The sequence below is a fragment of the Chaetodon auriga genome, chromosome 11, assembly GCF_051107435.1.
Source record: "Chaetodon auriga isolate fChaAug3 chromosome 11, fChaAug3.hap1, whole genome shotgun sequence".
Lineage (NCBI taxonomy): Eukaryota > Metazoa > Chordata > Actinopteri > Chaetodontiformes > Chaetodontidae > Chaetodon > Chaetodon auriga.
Window position 1 is genome coordinate 17030419 of NC_135084.1, and position 17243 is coordinate 17047661.

Sequence of the window (17243 nt, forward strand, 5' to 3'; positions counted from 1 at the left end):
TTAGATATCAGGTATTCTTAATACTGTGCTTTCATTCGACTGATGCGTATTTAGAAAATTAATTAAATTAATAAAAGCTACCTCCCCCCAATTTTTATTTATTTGTTTATTGGAGGCAGATGTGCTTTTCAACATATAGGCGATGCAAACTTTCGTCCAAACTCTCAAACTAAAGCAGATCGGTCTAATGTTACACATGAGAAAGAAGAAAGAGGTCCCGAACAGCCTGACTTCACTTCTTCAAAGGGGCCCGTACAGTGTGTCCAGCCAGCCGACGCAGGACGCCCCCCCCCCCCCCCCCTTCCCTCCCTGCATATTGATTTGCACTGCCCTCCTGTCCAGAGGCCAGCCCCTCTGGAGGGAGGAGAACACGGATTAAACGCTACTTTTACTGCGATGTCATGTTTCACAAGCAGCCCAGAAACTACGGGATCGCCTGACACCATCCTTTCATGGATGCTCCGAAGCTTCAGTGCGGAGAGGCTTTTTCCCCCCTTTTCACCAACTTTGCTTTTCTCACCAGAGTGCTCTAAAAGCGCTTTCCTTCGGGTTTTTGATGCTCTGTATCGTTTTCATGGCTGAGCATCTTCTTTTGTAGCGTTTAGAGTGTCTCTGGGTGCAGATCCTACTTGGTTTATCAAGATGCAGCTCCGCACGCTCCTTGACGTTAATGTCGTGGACGTGCAGAAGAGGAGGAATCCGTCCAAACATTATGTAAGTAGGCTCATTGTTCTGTGCTTCCCTTGTCATGTTGTTCAAGTATCTGACTTCTCAGATGTAGCTTTGCATGTCATCTGTTGAAAGTTTAGCCATGCTTGCAGCTCTATGGATGGCAGCGGCGGTCCAGCGTTGAAATATCGGTGTGACACGATATGTGATGTTGTACAGGCATGGTGGTCAGAGGATGGATCCCCGTGACTTTGGTGATCCTCTGAATTTTCCTCTTGTGCCATCGTTGGGTTCACGTTTGAGGCTTCTGAGTGAAATCTGAATGGATGGACATTTGACCAGGGCCGGATTGAGTGATTCGGGGGCCTTCAGGCAAACGCCCTCGTGCTTTACTTTTCACCCTTCCTCTAAGTGGCAATGTTGGGATTGGCAGTGGTGGAAGTACTCAAAACTTTTATTTTTTCCTGAGGTAAAACTATTAACTAATAATAGTAACATTAATACAACACAGCAAAAGTCCTGCATTCCAATTTTTGCTTAAAGTGAAGCATGAAGGAGGCATTCAGCCCACTGTTACTTCAATTTACTTCACGTTTGTTCAAGGTGGAGCTTTTCATTCTTACATGATGCTGGATAGTTTAATGAATGATAATGTGTCACATTTTAATTATTACTTTTCTGAATAAATGTAGCAGTACAATGTTTTCTTTTGAAGTAGAAGTTCACAGAACTTAAGTAGTATTCAGTTGGGTTGCATATTTGCCTCTTGTAAGTTATTCTGGGGTACAGTGAGTTAGAATAGTGCCATAATTCAATATTTTGTATCGCTAAATACTGGAATAAATCTTTTAGCTGTTTGGGGCCCTTTTAGTTGGGGGTCCCTGGACGGTAGCTTACAAAAACACGGTACATGAATTTGATGGCGTGTTGTCATATCAGACTGACCGTTTTCAGCCCAATCACAGCTTAAAGCCCATCAATTTCAATTAAACCAGCCCAAATTAAACAAACAAAGCTTCATATGTGCTTCAAATATCCAAAGATCGAATGTTATATGAATATATAAACAGGCTATCCCAGCCCACAAAGATGCAGTCAGACAACCAAATACACTAACTGCATAATGCACCTCTGGCGTTGAAGTACAATGATAACAAAGTGATCAAATACTGCCGTGAAATGTGAGCCACAAAAAAATGCACCTTATGTGAAAACTGCAGGATGGCTCTTACATGCATACACACACAAAGTCACGGCACAAAGCACCGCAGTGCCTAAAGACAGCCTCACAGAGCTGCTAGCATAACCTCCTGGAATCTCACAGTCATCCATTAGTGCAGTCAGAAATATTGTCAATGTATTTTTGAAGTTTATTGTCAGTAGATTTGTATAATTAAAAGGGAGAAAAAGGTCTTCAGGGAAATATCAGAAGTGCTCCCTTTGGCAGCTGGAGGGGTGTGTCTTTATTTGACTGACAGTAGCTGTCAAGCTGAGCCCTGACAGAAGGAATATGAATAAACTTGGGCTGTAGCTAACAACCCTGCAGTGGGAGTGAAGAGTACAGCCCCTCCAACATCCAGACAAGCTGCAGGGGTAATTGCAGGTACATTTTCATGCTGTTTGGCGGAGCCGTAACAAAATCTAGAATATAAATTTCTCCCTTTTGGTTTCTCCTTATTTTCTCAATGGATAACACAGGAGATGCGATTCACAGAGCAGATATGTACAGTGTACTGTAGCAAAAAACAACAACGTAATAATGTGCTAATGTGCAGCTTATTTTCGGTTAGATGGAAGGTCTTGCTGCAGATCTGTACCAGTTGCAGTTACAACTAGGTTTGCAATGGTACACTTTTAAATCAATGATTATCGTACCATAAACATTTGCTTATCTATGGTATTGAATTCTACTGTAAAAAACAAAAAAATGAAGTCTATATGAAGTAGGTCATTATTAGTAATAAGGATAATTATTATAACTGTCTAATATCTTGTTTTAGACACTGTGAAAACTTGTTTTTTTTTTGGAGACAGTTATGGTACAGGTTAACGGTTATGGTGAAAATTTCATCCCTTTAGTGCTGGAAGCTCTTCTACCACCTGTAAATGGCAGTTTCAGTTTCCTTTGAGTTACTACATTTCAGATCAGGCTCGTGTATTCTATGCCACATAATATATATGTCGGCAGGAAGGAGTCTGTGTACCACTAGGTGTTCTTTAAAATAGCATGGGTCATATTTATCTAGTTTTTTGGAGGGAATGTACCATCCTAGTGTCCTCACACCCATATGAGAGGCAGGTGCGAGCCCTGCTTTGGCCAGACACATCCCTATGTAAACATCATCAATAGGAATAACAGGAATGGACTGGGACATTTTGTATATGACCAGAGCTGTGGAAACAGACATGAGCAAGCCTCCACCACCACAGTAGGGAGGATATGATTCTGAATCGTCCACCTGAAATGGAATAAAGTACTTGCTCGCTGATGATCTAATGGGACTTGCGTTTGTGATCAGATGCCCAGTAAAGAGGTGCTTGCTTCCATTATTATCCTTGAGGCCTTGGAGATACTCGACCATGTTGTCTGTGTGGGCAAAGACATCGTCATCGCCATTGAGCAGGAAGCGAGCGTTTGGACAGTTTATTTCCAGCCATTCATGGAAGAGTATCTGCTTCAAGGTGAGGTTGAAGAGTGATTCTTGAAAGTCCCATTGGAGAATGTCATTGTACTGACGGTGCTCCAGTTTGAGGAGTTTGTTTAGCCTCTCTTTCTCGAAACCGTTCTCCATCGTTCCTGAGATGAAGATCCTTCGAATCCACACGCCTTTGTACAACCTCTCTTTAGCCCAGGTTTTGCGCAGCACCTCTCGGCGGTTGTAGTTCGCAGGGGGGCTTTTAATGACCAGCAGAAGGAAGACGTCTGCAGATTCATCTGCTCCTCCACATTTGTCAGGTGTGTCCAGTAGCATGGGGAAATGGCGACAGTGACGATAGTAGAGAAAGTCTTGAATCATATTAGAGAAAGAGCTGAAGTCTGGGCTGGTGGCAGCAGTCAAATTTGGTTCACATCTTGGCCAGGAGTACACAGAGGAGCTGTTTTTTGTGGGTGCCCTCTCACCGCCATTGTTTTTCACATTTTCTTGGAGAGGAATGGTTTTGCGGTCAGTTAAATCTTTACAGAGATAAACAACCACAAGGAGAACCCCAAACAGCAAGGGAGTTGTTGTTCCGATGGTTCTCGTCTTTGAAACCCTGCAGTGAAAAATCAAACAGTCGTCTCATCAAATTACAGGTCCAGTGTAAAGGTTTGAGGTGGATCAGTTGGCAGACATGGAATATAAATAACCATGTTTTCATCAGTGTATAATCACCTGAAACTAAGAATGCTGTTTTGGTTTGCTTAGAACAAGCCCTTCATATCTACATATGGAGTGCATCCTCTTGAATGGAGTCTTTCATGTTGCAATGCTATGTTTTAAACCAAACACTGCTTCTAGAGATAGACTTTTGCGTTTTTATGTTGCCTGAAGGCCACTGCAGGTTCTCATACATGCTTGGGAAGGGTGAGGCAAGGGGAATTCACTGTTGGATGCTACACACTGATGTTTTTGGATGAACATTACTGCTGCGTTAATGGGTGTGTTGCATTTTACTGCTGTAGATGTTTAAGGTTGAGCTAATTTTAACCACTCTATATACTGCTGGATAGTTGAATCTACACCAATGCATCATATTGTATAAAATCACCATGCTGTAGTGTTGCTTTCTTGTGAGAACCACCTATTTCACCACACCACACAAATCACACGAAAGCTTTTCATGAGCTCAGAGAGACAGCTCTGTTTTCAGCCTTGTGACGATGCATTTTCCAGCTAAGCCAAGAGAGTTTTTAAATAGTTTATTTAGCTTAAGAAGTAGGAGAATTTTTCAACCCATAAAGGAAGACTTAATCCTTCAGTTAATCAAAAAATGTATTCTGAAAAAGTAACTAGTAAATAAAGCTGTCAGACAAATGTATTTACCTCTGAGATAGTAGAGGAGCAAAAGTATGACATTTCATAAAATGGAAATACTCAAATATAGTACGCCAAATTTGTACTTAAGTGCAGTATGCAAGTAAATGTTCTCTGTTACATCCCGAGTACTTTGACTACATTGTAGCAGATGTACAACCGTTGCTGCTCATTAAGAAAACACAGTAGAAAGAATGTGAACTACCTCATTTTAATCTGTGCAAACTTAAGTTCGAGCTCGCTCTTGTGACATGTGAACTTGCACAACACTCGCAGTCTTTTTTAAGGTATGGACACACTACAGTTCATTTTAAACCTTAACAATATAGCAGAATTTCATGGTTAATGGTTATTTCCAATGCACAACAAAATACAGATTAACACACCCATCTGGGAACCAGACACTGCTATTGAACCGATTTCAAGCTGTTGTGGAGCTAAGTGCCTTTTTAAAAAGATGATATGACGCATTTTCGTTCTTTTTTTCTAGAACATTGGCTGCTAAAATGACCCATGCACATTTTCTGATCCCATACCATCACAAATGTCTGTAACTGAAGTAATTCACAGTACCATTTTAGTGGTTAAAGTTTGCTTATTAGTTACCTGAAAAATATTAGTTTGAGATTAAAATGCTCAAAAAAGCTTCTTGCCTCAGATTTTGTCCTTACTTGCTCCTGACAGACAACATCATTTTTTTATCGGCTACTAGAAACATCTACAAACAGCGAAATGCCTGAACAAAAGAAAACCGGCTAAAGTTCTTCCTCCTCGTCCACTTTTCACGACACAAACAACAACGCTTCACATCACAGCCACATCTGAGGGATAACACCACTTTAATGTGGCAGGGCTGAAATGGAGAGAAGAGCACTTAAACTGGCTTATTTATCTTAATTTATCTTTAGAATTTATTTTTATATTCCCTTTTCCCAAACAAAGGACTGTCCTAAAACATATGAGTAAGCAAATAAATACATGAAGGAAGTTTTACCCATTTGTAGTCATAATTGAATATTTCCTTCATCTACTCGATAAATATGCTGAATTTGAGTACAAATACTATACAAATATACTATAAATAAAGTAATATTTAAAAAACAGTCTGAATGTATAGAAGAATGTGCACCTCTTAACTCAGCCCATATCATAATTCCACTACCTGTGAAAGTTAGTGAAACAAATTAGTCAAAGCGTCTTCTGCATTGTTATTCAATGACACCTCAACTGAATACTTGTGTTTGTGCGTCTGGGTGCGAAGTGTCAGATGGCAACCAGCCAAACGCTGACACGTTTTCTCAGAAGGGTTGCAATATGTGGTGATGGTTATCTCAAGCATTTAGTCACAGGAAAAAAAAAACAAACAAACGATGTAACCTGTTTGTTCACATATTTTGTGAAACATCTCATCTTACAGGTTGCTCCTTAAGTGATACAGAATTATTCTCTGGATCGTATCACTTTCTTTTTAAGACCATGGTTTTTTAAGTACTAGTAGTAACATACCACAGTATGTTACTGTGATAATAAGAAATAAGAAGAACTTACTATCTTATCAGGAAAACACAAAATCAATCAGCTAGTATCACCTGTTTCCTGCAAACCTTGAAAGAAGCACTCTTACATACCGTTGTTTTCCTTCAGCTTTTTAAAGTAAGCATCAAAAACCATAAAAATCAAAATTTGAGCACTAAATTACAAAAAATCATGACTTTGAAGGGTGTAATGTTAAATGCAGACCCAATTCAGATCATCTCAGCTCACTTCTCTCTAAGTTAACTCAATTTATATAGAGGAATAATTGAATCAGTTTTGTAGACAAATGTACTGTAAATCCACACAAACACCAAACCTTTATTCAACGATAATTACCTGAACATATTAGTAGATCAGTGTGACCATGTGGCGAGTATCCCTTTGATAGTCAGTAGTCAGTCTGCACAGGTTACTTGGGTGGTTATGGCAAAGATGATGTCGGGCACATATCCCCACCCCCCTCCCTCTGAGTTTAGCCAATGGGACAGCCCCTATTCTTGATTCAAATAGATTCTCACGATTGGCCAAGATTAAAACAGGTGGAACTTGCTGGAGGAGAAACCCATGCTGACACGTGTAACAGTCATGCCAGGCAGGCAGGTCACAGTCACTGCTCTGCTCTGCACCCTGCTGGTTACAGGCCAACCCTCCTGTGTCAGGGCTCCCTGTGTCTTTTGGCTCGACTGGGACTCCTTATCAGGTGACCATCCAACCAGTCAGTGACAAACCATAAGCTCCCTCTCTCACTCACTCACTGAGTCACTCCATCTTGTAGCTGAAAACTCTGACCTGCTGTTGGCCCGAGAGGATAAGTCAGGGCATCAGCAAAGTTATACAGTTTATGCTGTGGAGGACAAACATGTGTACACCAAAGGTCATGGCAGTCCATCCAATAGTTGTTGAGATATTTCAGTCTTGACCAGTGCATGGCCAAGAAGTATTTGATGCCATTGCTAGCAGTGTGGCTCAGTGGATGGCAGTGTTGGTCAGTTGGTTTACCACTTTGGTCCAGACTGACATTTTTCAGCACAGTTGGATGGATTGCCTTGATTTCTTTTTACAGACATTCGTGGTATCCAGAGGTTGAATCCCGGTGAACCTCTGGCTTTTCCTCTGGTGCCGTTGTCAGGTCAAAATACGTTCATTCAGTTAGTACTGCGAGCCTTTTAGCATTTCTAAGATTTGCATGTAGCACTGCTAGCATGGCTGTAGACCTCTAGTAATGTTTCACTGCAGGGTCTGGTCTGGGTGTTATCTTACTGACTTGAGTAATCAAATCCGATGGGCCACGGGACATGGCTCAGCGGGACTGCAAAAATCAATTAGTCCATCAGGTACAATTGGATTAATTAACCTGAGAGTTAGGATCAATTGCATCATCCATCTCCTGCCGAGGGACGCTCCCCGAGGCCTCTAAACACAGGGCACAGACTTTCCCTTGGGATGGGAGCCGGAGGTGAGGGTTGACTGGGAAGTCCCCACGAGGGAAGAAGAGGGAGAAAAAAAATAAAATCTCATTATCTATGAGCTAAGCAACTGAAAATGCTTATCCGGTTTGAGAGAGGAAAGAAGCAACCCTTTGTCTTTTGTCCCCACTGAAGTGTGACTTCCTTCCAGGGACTTGTGGCACTGGAGCCGGATGCGGCATGGCAACTGATCCCTGTTTACATACACTGCTAAAGGATAATTTCAGGAGAGATAAGATTCAATGGGGAGTCTTCAGTTTGTTCACTTTACTACATGAACACCCTTGTTAAATACAGAGTTTAATATGTGTAATAAAAATGTGCTCAGCTACATTATATGACCATCAGTCTAATGATTTAGTGCAGATGAACCCGCACAGAAATGTGCACTAATTTGTGGTGTTTGCTTGTCTTAAATCTGCTGTAAAGAATGTAATCCTTTCGCATTAAATAACAGTAGGCTTTGGATCAATAATGTCGGTTGCAACCACCACAGTCAATTCCCAGCACGACTATAAATCTTACATAAAAAATTCCACATTAATTAACTCATGCCAATGTGTTAATCTCAGATTGTTTTCCTCTTGTGTAAGTTGTATTGTCATGTTCAAACATAAATGTGGTCGGTGGTTCTCTTGGGATGTATCTTGACCTCACACTCCCTCACTTTGAGCCATGTTGTTGCCTAAATCCAGAGTGTTTGGTCATGCTGTCTGTATCTAATTAGCAAGCTGCTGGAGGACTTGTTCCGCCTCGCTGCACACTTTTCCTTAATGAACTGTGTGCAGAATGAAGACGACATTTCAAACTGGTGCCCTTGCAGATTGCCACCATATGTGTAAATGCTGCTTTTGTAAACATTCTGTGCCATGCGCCTAGATGGAAATTCAGTAGGTGCGGCCATCTGTTTCCAAACCTCAGGACGTGCACAGTTGTTTGTTGGCCCTTTATTATTTAGGCAAATACAGAATTTATTTTCGGAAAACATCCGGCAACAGTGTTTTGTTCAGTTCATGACTGATGTCTGACAAGGAAATTATATTCCTATTTGAGTTATTGTACGAGTAAACACTTCCCTGTCATTATTCCTGGCGATAGATAGAAGTGCTGAATACTGTTGGCAGTATCATTTGTTTCCTCAGATGGTGGATTCAGGTGCACTTTTCAAAAGTAAAATGTCCTTAGTTATACAAGTCCCTGAAATGCAACTTTGCAGCTTTTTGTTACCAGCACTGTAGAATAATAAGTAAAACTGAGGCTTAAGATTGCTCTGAAATATTTAAGACCACTGACATCACATTCAGTCTGCTGCACTCGAAGACACAGATGTATTTCATTATAAATGTTTTTTATGACATAATACTTGAAATCTATTGGCCCTGTCATTGACCCCTGATAGCTTTCCAATGTGTGATGGAAACAAATGAACTTAATGAGTTTATCTGACCTGTGATGACCTCTTGAAGTTAAGTCAGGAGGGAATGCACTTTGTGTCATTAGGGCCAGTCAGGCTGAAGCGGTGCCGTGGTGTCTTTGCTCCTAATGGACCTCTTTTTGTTTGTGTTTGTCTTTCTCTCACTAGGTGTACCTCATCAACGTCACATACTCAGACTCCACTTCCCATGTCATCTACAGGAGATACAGCAAGTTCTTTGACCTACAGGTATGCTGTAAATAAATAAACTCCCACAGCCACTTAACACATGAGCAGTTCCAAACCTTCAAATTATATGTTGAGAATGTCCTCTTGATTTTAAACTCTGTGAGGTCAATTTGACCTTTCCCGTCCCACTTTTCTGCTCAGCTGCTGGACGGCAGTGCGCTTAGTGAAAGGTCTCATTTAAGACTGCTGGTGGAGCCTGCTTGGAAGAAGGGAAATGGGGGAAATCCAGTCAGCAGATGCAGGAAGAAAACATGACCTCAGCCAGTATGCAGAATACAGCATGGGGCAAAGTTATGCCTCAGGATTCTTTTGAGGGATCCAGTAGCCTACAGTGAAATGTCTGCATTTCATTGACTCAGGTTTATATTTTAACAAGGCACGGCTGAATTGCCTGCCCTATGATTTGTTTGTTAGTAGGGCCGCTCGATTATGGCACAAAACATTATTTTGGTCAATACAGAGATCACGATTTCTCATTGACTTTAGAAACATCATGCATTTGTTGATGTTTTATTTTAATTCAATTATTTAATATTAGATATGTTTATAATGTTGCTTTTATTCGGTCCCTAAATGAGAGAATAATTGTTGAAATGTGACACCCTCATCCTTTTTGGCCGCTCCAACCGGTCCTATACCAGCACAGATTGATGCGTATCAAAAACAAGCAGCAGCTGGCTTGACAAGTTATTCTGAAATAGTGGCTCGCTTGACCGCAGTGAGCAAAACTTAACACGCCACAGCCAGGCTGAGAGTGACTCTGGACTTTTAGGGAGGAAGTGCACTACTGTAAAGGAAGGGCGAGCAGTGGATTTATCACACGAGACAAAGCCAGAGCATCATTGCGAAATGGAATGCATCAGAATAAATCATTTTATCTGAATTATCTTGTTTTCATAATTGCTGGAAGCCAAAATTGTAATTTAAAACAAAATTTGATTAATCGCCCAGCCCTGTTTGTTAGAAACAGCTAAGTAGCCTAAGCAACAGTGTGAGCGGTCTAAGCCTAAATTATTGCAGACCTCATCGAGCATTTCACTTGTAAAAGACCATCTCTGACTCGTCTCAGATAACTCTCTGCCAGACTGCACTCTGCAGCGCTGTGGCTTTGGTGGGCTGGCTGTGTGGAAGGCAGCAGAGGAAACCCTTTGTTCTCCGGTCTCTTGCTAATAGCCAGGAAAATTTCTGCCCTGGTCTGTTTGATGGAAACAGAGCTTCTCTCCTGTCTCTGTAAACATTAGTCTTGTCCATAGATCCCTGCTGCCTGGGTGTGTTTGCCTGGCCACGGTAATCTGTGAAGAACAACAGTCTGCAGCTGTTCATACAAAATGGGTGGGAATAGTGTGTTTTATTTATCCTTATATGAACATGGGCATATAGGTGAAAGATGAATTGCCTTGAGTGAAGCACACTGGCAGTCGCAGATAATCTGTGACTAGTATTGGATTGACCAGTTGTAAAAGAAATCACAAGGTAAGGTGCATAAAACATCCACTGTTAGAAAAAATGAATTCAAACAATTGTTTTTTAGAAATCAATTCATATTGAAGTTTACGTAATGCAAGGAGCAATCCCAGAGCGCATTGGAAAAAATAAGGAGGAAGTTGTGGTCAGGAAAGGGTTTGGGGTAATGCACAGTTTTGACTGCAAGGAAGATGCTTTCCCTTGGAAGTTTAGATAAGACAGCCATTTAACCACTACATGTCTCCTCCTGGTTTCAATAATGTGAGCATGACAGTCACTTTTGTAACGCCTGTGTTAAAATATTTGTCTTTTCTCCAGGCAGAAACTGAGCTTTTGTTTGTATGTCAGCCAAATGACACCTACAGTCTTTGCCCATCTCTGCGCAGTTCTCTGTCTTTGCAGCACAATTGCATGTTTTATGTTCACTAAAAGCTGACAGGGAAAAAAAATGCATTTGACAATCTTGGCCCTTGACAAAATGTGACCATGATCTCATCTGATAACAATTAATTCAGAATTCAGAAAAGTCAAGTAAGGTCACAGAACAAGAAACGCCTTTCACACAGCGAACGATCATTCATATGATGTCCAACAGAAGTCAGCGGCGTGCAGCTGGTCATAGAAAACCCCTTCTCAACAACAGCCAGCTTTGCTGTTTATCTTTTAAGGATGAAGCATCCATTTTCATTGCCAAATGGATGTCCAAAAGTGCACTCACTGCTAATGTTTCAAACCTCTCCTGTGCACTAAACATAACTCATAACTGCTCCTCAGGGAAGCAATTATCATAAATTATTAGGATCCTGTCTCCTTTTTATCTGATTCCTTCCAATCGTCTTTTCTGCTGACCTAAAGTGAAGTATGCTCTTTTTAAGTTAAGCGCACTGATTCCTTAGAGACATTTGTATTCATGCTGAGTGCTGCTGAACCTGAAGTCCACCAAATGCTGCTTCTGGTGCTGAAGGGAAATGTTTCTGACCCGCGCATGTTTGACGTGAGGAGAATTGGTCAGTGTGTCAAACAGAGTTTACCGTCAAGAGGGAGGCTAGTGAGGTCTCCCACCTCCACACCCTTCAACCACAGAGCACATGGGTCACAGCATTCCACAGGGGGATTGTGGAGTGTGCAAGCTGGCCTGGTTTCCTTTTGGACAGAAACTTCCCCAAAAACCCCTTAGTCGTCATTATTTTTGGATTGGGGATTTGGACCTGGGTCAGCTCTACTCCGTCTGCATTATAATTTGGCTGGCCTACATTCCAGACATAAGATTGTAAAAAAACAAACAAACAAAAAAAAACCTGTTGTTAAACCTGGGCTTCTTTGCAGGCGCTATGAAGGAAGACAAACTAAAGGTTATTTAAAACATTGTCCACTCACGTTGGACGTTTGGTTTTTCATAAAGGATCAAAATTGATGCAGCAGACCTGAAGACATCTTTTTTATCCCTCGTTCCATTCCTTTTCAAAACCTGGTGCCTACATTACCCACAATGCAACGCAGTCGCTGACAGTTAGGTCTGAGATTCGGTCTGTTGTGCTAGCAGCAGCTGATGAAGCCTCGAGCCAGTCTCGAGCAGAGATGAGGAGCAGGCTGCAGAGGTCTGGTAAGCTCCCTTCCCTCTAACTTCATTTCATTTTCAAACTTTTCAGACCGTAGCCTTCAGCACCAACTGACAGCGCCTCGTGACATCACTGTAGGCAATTTAGAATTAGATTTGGACTTCGCGGAGCTCCCTCTGGAGCCACTAAAAGCTTTCCACAGCTTTTTTTTTCAAATATGTAATAGACCTGTAAACAAACTTTGATGTTTACCATCAGTAGGGTTTCCTCTCTGAATGAATAGACTGATTATAGTCAAATGAACCGGCGGGCTGCAGAGAGGAGCAGCCCAAAGGTTTGAACACTCATCACTGTTGCAGCAGTCTGCTTCAGTACCAGAGGAGACATAAGATGTGAGTTTACATTACTTGTTTCTGACAACGCAGCTTTTGTAACAACATTGCCGACAAAATGTGAGTCCAAGTCAATCTCAGGCACTTCGTGACCAAGAGGGCTGTTGCATCGTAATCTCTCTGCAGTAAACAACTGTCAAGCAGATGTCACAACACAAGCCAGAGATGGGATCAGATTGTTTTCCCACTCAAACATTCCTCCAAACTCCCCCTGTCTGAGATTCCTCTCAGAGCAGTTTCTTTGTCTTCTGCTCAGTGCAGTGTCTCTTTGTCCGCTCCTCCCCTCCCCACTCCTGCGAGTGCAATTAAGTTTAAATGCTTCAAATGATTATCATTACAGTGCACAGAAGCTGTTTGGGTGTTTCCTGTCACCGTAAGTCATGTCCACAATGTTATGATGCCAAAATAGAGATTTATGTGATGATCGAGCATTTGTGTCTTTCTCTGGCGTTTGTTCTCGACGCTGATTATCGAGCGTGGAAAAAGACCCAGGGAAACGTGATTACATCACAGCACCTGTTGCTACATGTTCATTTTCCCAGTGGGAACACTTGGCTGATTGTGCAGCTTAACAGAACCAAGCATCCTCTGCAGAGTTTTGGAAAAAAGTATAGAATAAACACAGCCTCCCGAGTCCCCGAAGCTGCTGAATTGAAGGTATATGAAATGTGAGAAATGTTTTCTCTCAGAGTTTTGTTCCAAGTTGTTCGGCTGTTGCCATAGGAACGGCGTTTCACACCTGTGCTCTGGAGCTGTGAGTCCATCCAGGCAGGTCCCCCGGGGGGTGATGTCATCATCGCTTCTGGATGTGGAGCCTCTGTCGGCCGAGCTGGTTTCTGAAGGTGCTGAGTGAACACTCCCATCTTAGAGGGAGTGCACGGCTCCATCCAGCTGGGAGGCTGATAACATGATGAGTGTGCAGCTTAGTGTGTCAGACAAACACAACAGTTGCCAGTGCACTGTTACAGAAACTGGGATTTTTGGAAATTACAGCCCTTGCTGTAAAACTGTATTATTGCCAGAGTATTTTAAAGAAAAACAATGGTTTGTATATATATTTAATGTCTTGCAGTTTTAGGAGCATAAAACTCTGTGTGCTGTGCATGTTTAAGTGCAGGTGTGGTTAACCAGGCCTGTTCTTTCTGCTCAGCCCTTTTTACTTTGCCCTTGAACCACAATAATGACGGTTGTCCTCTTCAAAAGAAACCATTTCTTGTTAGCTGTCTATATTTCGGAGGAGGGGAGAAATGACACGCCCTGAGAGAAATTTTGAGATTCAGCAAAGGCAGCAGATGGGCGCAGAAAAGAAAGAACCACAAGAGGAGAAACCAAACCAACGCGTACTGGAGAGGTCCCACAAACAACTCCTGCAGGCCCAGACAGAGTGGGTCCAACATTACCCTCCAAGTCTGATTCTGTTTGTCCACCTGGTTGTTTTTGGCTCGGTTTAGACCGAGACTAGTCTCCCAGTCTCCTCCTCCCAGCTGAGTGTGCTTCAGTTTGACGCTCACGGTCTTTGCCATTTAACAAAGCACATCTGGAACAAGGCAAGGCAGAACCAACAAAGGCGGGGCCACATCTGGATTTTGAGCTCGCCGTTACTGTAGGATGCTCTCATGTTCGTTCACGGTATTGCGGTGATTTATGCAGGGAGGAAATGAGAAACTTGTCCTTGATACAGACACATTTGCAATGCATATTTTTCAACACTCCACAAAACATGCTCATACATCACACACAACGAGGCAAGTGTTCTTCGCACACATGGGACGGATGCGCACATATATGAGTATCTGAGCAGACACAGACTGAAACAGTTACAAACTGCTGCACTTAGAGGGAAATAGTTGTGCGCTGTCACCATGAAAGACTTGACACAGTATCTGTTTTTATGTCTGTACCTCTCCAGATCTCTCAATACATGGATCCTGTAAACGGTCTGCAGTATCAAGTGTTAACATCAAAGTGTTAATTATCTGCTCTCACGTCTTTTCCAGCTCCTTAAGTGGAACTTGCTTTGATTTTTTTGTTTTTCCGTAAGTGTGGGTGATGTAACCTTGTCTGCTGCCCCAGAGATCAAAGTGAAACTGCTTGTAGTTGCACGACACAGTAGCTTTTCAGATCATATGTAATTACACCCCTCGTTGAGCTCATGTACCATAACAAGAAGGTTGACTGTTCCAGGAGAGCTTGCAATCTCCTTTTTTTGGTTCTATTCTCATCTCAGATTCCTCCACTTTTTCCTGATAATCTTGTGGTAGATAAAAGACAGGTCATGTGGTTTAGCCCTCAGTTACAAGATAATGACCCCTTCCATTTACATACGTACTATACATTGGCATTTCTTTCTTTTTATCGTGCCAATCGAAAAGGCATGTTTTTGAGTTTTGCTGCCCAGCTCATGTTTGTGTCGCTCTCCCTCACTTTTGCAGATGCGAATCCTCGACAAATTCCCCATTGAAGGAGGACAGAAGGACCCCAAAAAGAGGATTATTCCTTTTTTACCAGGTGATAAATACAATGCATCATACAGACAGCTGTCAACGTCAATTTCAGATTTATCCAAGAGACTGCTCTAAGTGCAAGCAAAGGAAACGCCTTCAGACATTTCCATGCACAACTGACGTTTGTTAGTACTCCTACATGCTCCATAGCATTGCCTACCACATTTCATTGTTTTATTAACTGCCATACTCCACCCAGGCCAAATCAATTTGCGGTCTGCCATGTCAGTGGGAGGCTAGCAGAGAGGGATTTGTCTAATCTGATAAACTCATTGTGGGCCCTGAGCAGAGGAGAGCAGTGAAGAGATCCTTTGTTAGACAAGCTGTACTGCTCAAGTCTGCCCAGTGCTGTTTTGATCTCTCTGTCAGCCCAACATGGTGTGAACTGTATTCGCTCACTCACAGCAAACAGCATGCACAGTTTCACTGTTAGGTGGGTTTTAGTGATATATTAGCGGGCAGTCTTTTCTGAGTTCTAAAGTGAGAATGAATAGGGGGGAGAGCAACTTTTTACAACTGCTCTCATTGATTTATGGATTAGAGGACCCCTTTGAGATCTTCGGTTTTTCAAATCAAGCCTGTAGTATTAAAGATTTAAGACATGAATTCAGTGTAGGTTGTTGTTTTTTTAATATGTCATGTCATGTTTCCACAGCTGGATTTCACACTGACAACATATGAATTAATAATTTGTGATGCAAACAGTTATCCAAAGAAGATGTGCTCAGTGCTGGGGGTTTTATTTCTGTATTTTCATGTTGTTACCCCCCCCCCCCCCCATATACATCTAGGATTTCAATAAAACAGAGTAATGCATGCAGTGTACATATCGACATACACATAGATACATGAAGGAGAGCAGTTTTTGAGGGGAGGCTGAGCATGAGTAAAATACAGGGAGAGCAAAATCCTGCCAGTGGTTTCATCATTTCATTAACAGATGGAAGAAAAAAGGGGGAGTGGGTCCTATTGGCTTCCATTAATCAATCTGTCCAGCTTTTTGTCATTCAGTATAACAATTACAACCTCTATTTTAACAACTTAACAACTTTAACAGCTTGTTCAAACAACTTTGAATGAGTTTTCCATATATTCCTCAATAGTTTACATCCCACCATCAGTAATGTCTGAATCCACTTGACGGGGGAGGAAAGGAGGGATCTGTCTTTTCATCATTCATCTGATTATCTGAAATGTGATTTTTTTTTGGATATGTATTTGCAACTGACAGTGCTGTTTTTCCTCAGGTAAAGTCTTGTTTCGCAGAAGTCACATAAGAGACGTCGCCGTCAGACGACTGAAGCACCTGGATAATTACTGCAAAGTAAGACCAAGGCTGTATGTCTCATACTGTCCTCAGAGATGTACTTTGAGTCCATAGTGTCTGTTTGTTCACTGTTAACACAATACTTCTTGTCTTTTGGGACAATAAAAGTTGAATACTAATTTTTTTATTCATGTGTTGCCTGAAAGAGCACTTTATCTATGTCAATTCTCTACTCCCTGAACATTTGGTGCAGTATTTCCAAGGCAGGCTTCAACATTTATCTCCCCCCACCAGCCTCAGCAGGAAAGCCACTGCTCTATCTGCACTGGTCGTTTCCTGTCACCAATGTAAATAGGCAGCCCATAAAGGAAACAAGGGAAATAGGGGCACACAAGGGTAAAACACAGTCTAAAGAATAAGAATGAATCAGCAGACTTGAAGCGTAGTAGTGTGTGCAGATGGCTACCTAACCCTCTTATATTCAGTAGGTCAGAGAAGGGAATGTGGGGCAGGTGCTCTGCCAAGTGTGGCAGCAGTTTTCATTTAAAGGAACTAAATAAGATTTGCAGTGAAGTCAAGAAGCTTAAAGGCAACAAAACTAGATTTCTTTTTAATATTGTTCCTGTAAGTCTTTTCTGATTCAAGTGCAGCGAGCTGATGCATCTCATTTTGAATGTGCATGCAGCTGAACAGGCAGTAGTTAGAAT

The 17243-nt window shown here is 41.9% G+C and overlaps 2 protein-coding genes across 3 annotated transcripts in view; one reads left to right on the forward strand and one right to left on the reverse strand.

Annotated features, from left to right (window-relative positions):
* Positions 1–419: 419 nt before the first annotated feature.
* Positions 420–17243, forward strand: part of LOC143328447 (SH3 and PX domain-containing protein 2A-like) — a 55888-nt gene continuing 39064 nt past the window's right edge. For both annotated transcript variants that reach the window (XM_076743591.1, XM_076743592.1), the window contains exons 1-4: positions 420–714; positions 9270–9350; positions 15198–15273; positions 16517–16593. In XM_076743591.1, coding sequence (XP_076599706.1) covers positions 643–714; positions 9270–9350; positions 15198–15273; positions 16517–16593 — 306 coding nt within the window. In that variant the 5' untranslated portion in view covers positions 420–642. The remainder of the gene's footprint in view (positions 715–9269; positions 9351–15197; positions 15274–16516; positions 16594–17243) is intronic.
* Positions 2763–6624, reverse strand: LOC143328483 (N-acetyllactosaminide beta-1,3-N-acetylglucosaminyltransferase 3-like). The gene is made up of 2 exons (XM_076743640.1): positions 6558–6624; positions 2763–3924 (listed from the first exon to the last, which is right to left on the reverse strand). The coding sequence occupies exons 1-2, from the start codon at positions 6563–6565 to the stop codon at positions 2763–2765; spliced, it is 1170 nt and encodes a 389-aa protein (XP_076599755.1). The 5' UTR covers positions 6566–6624.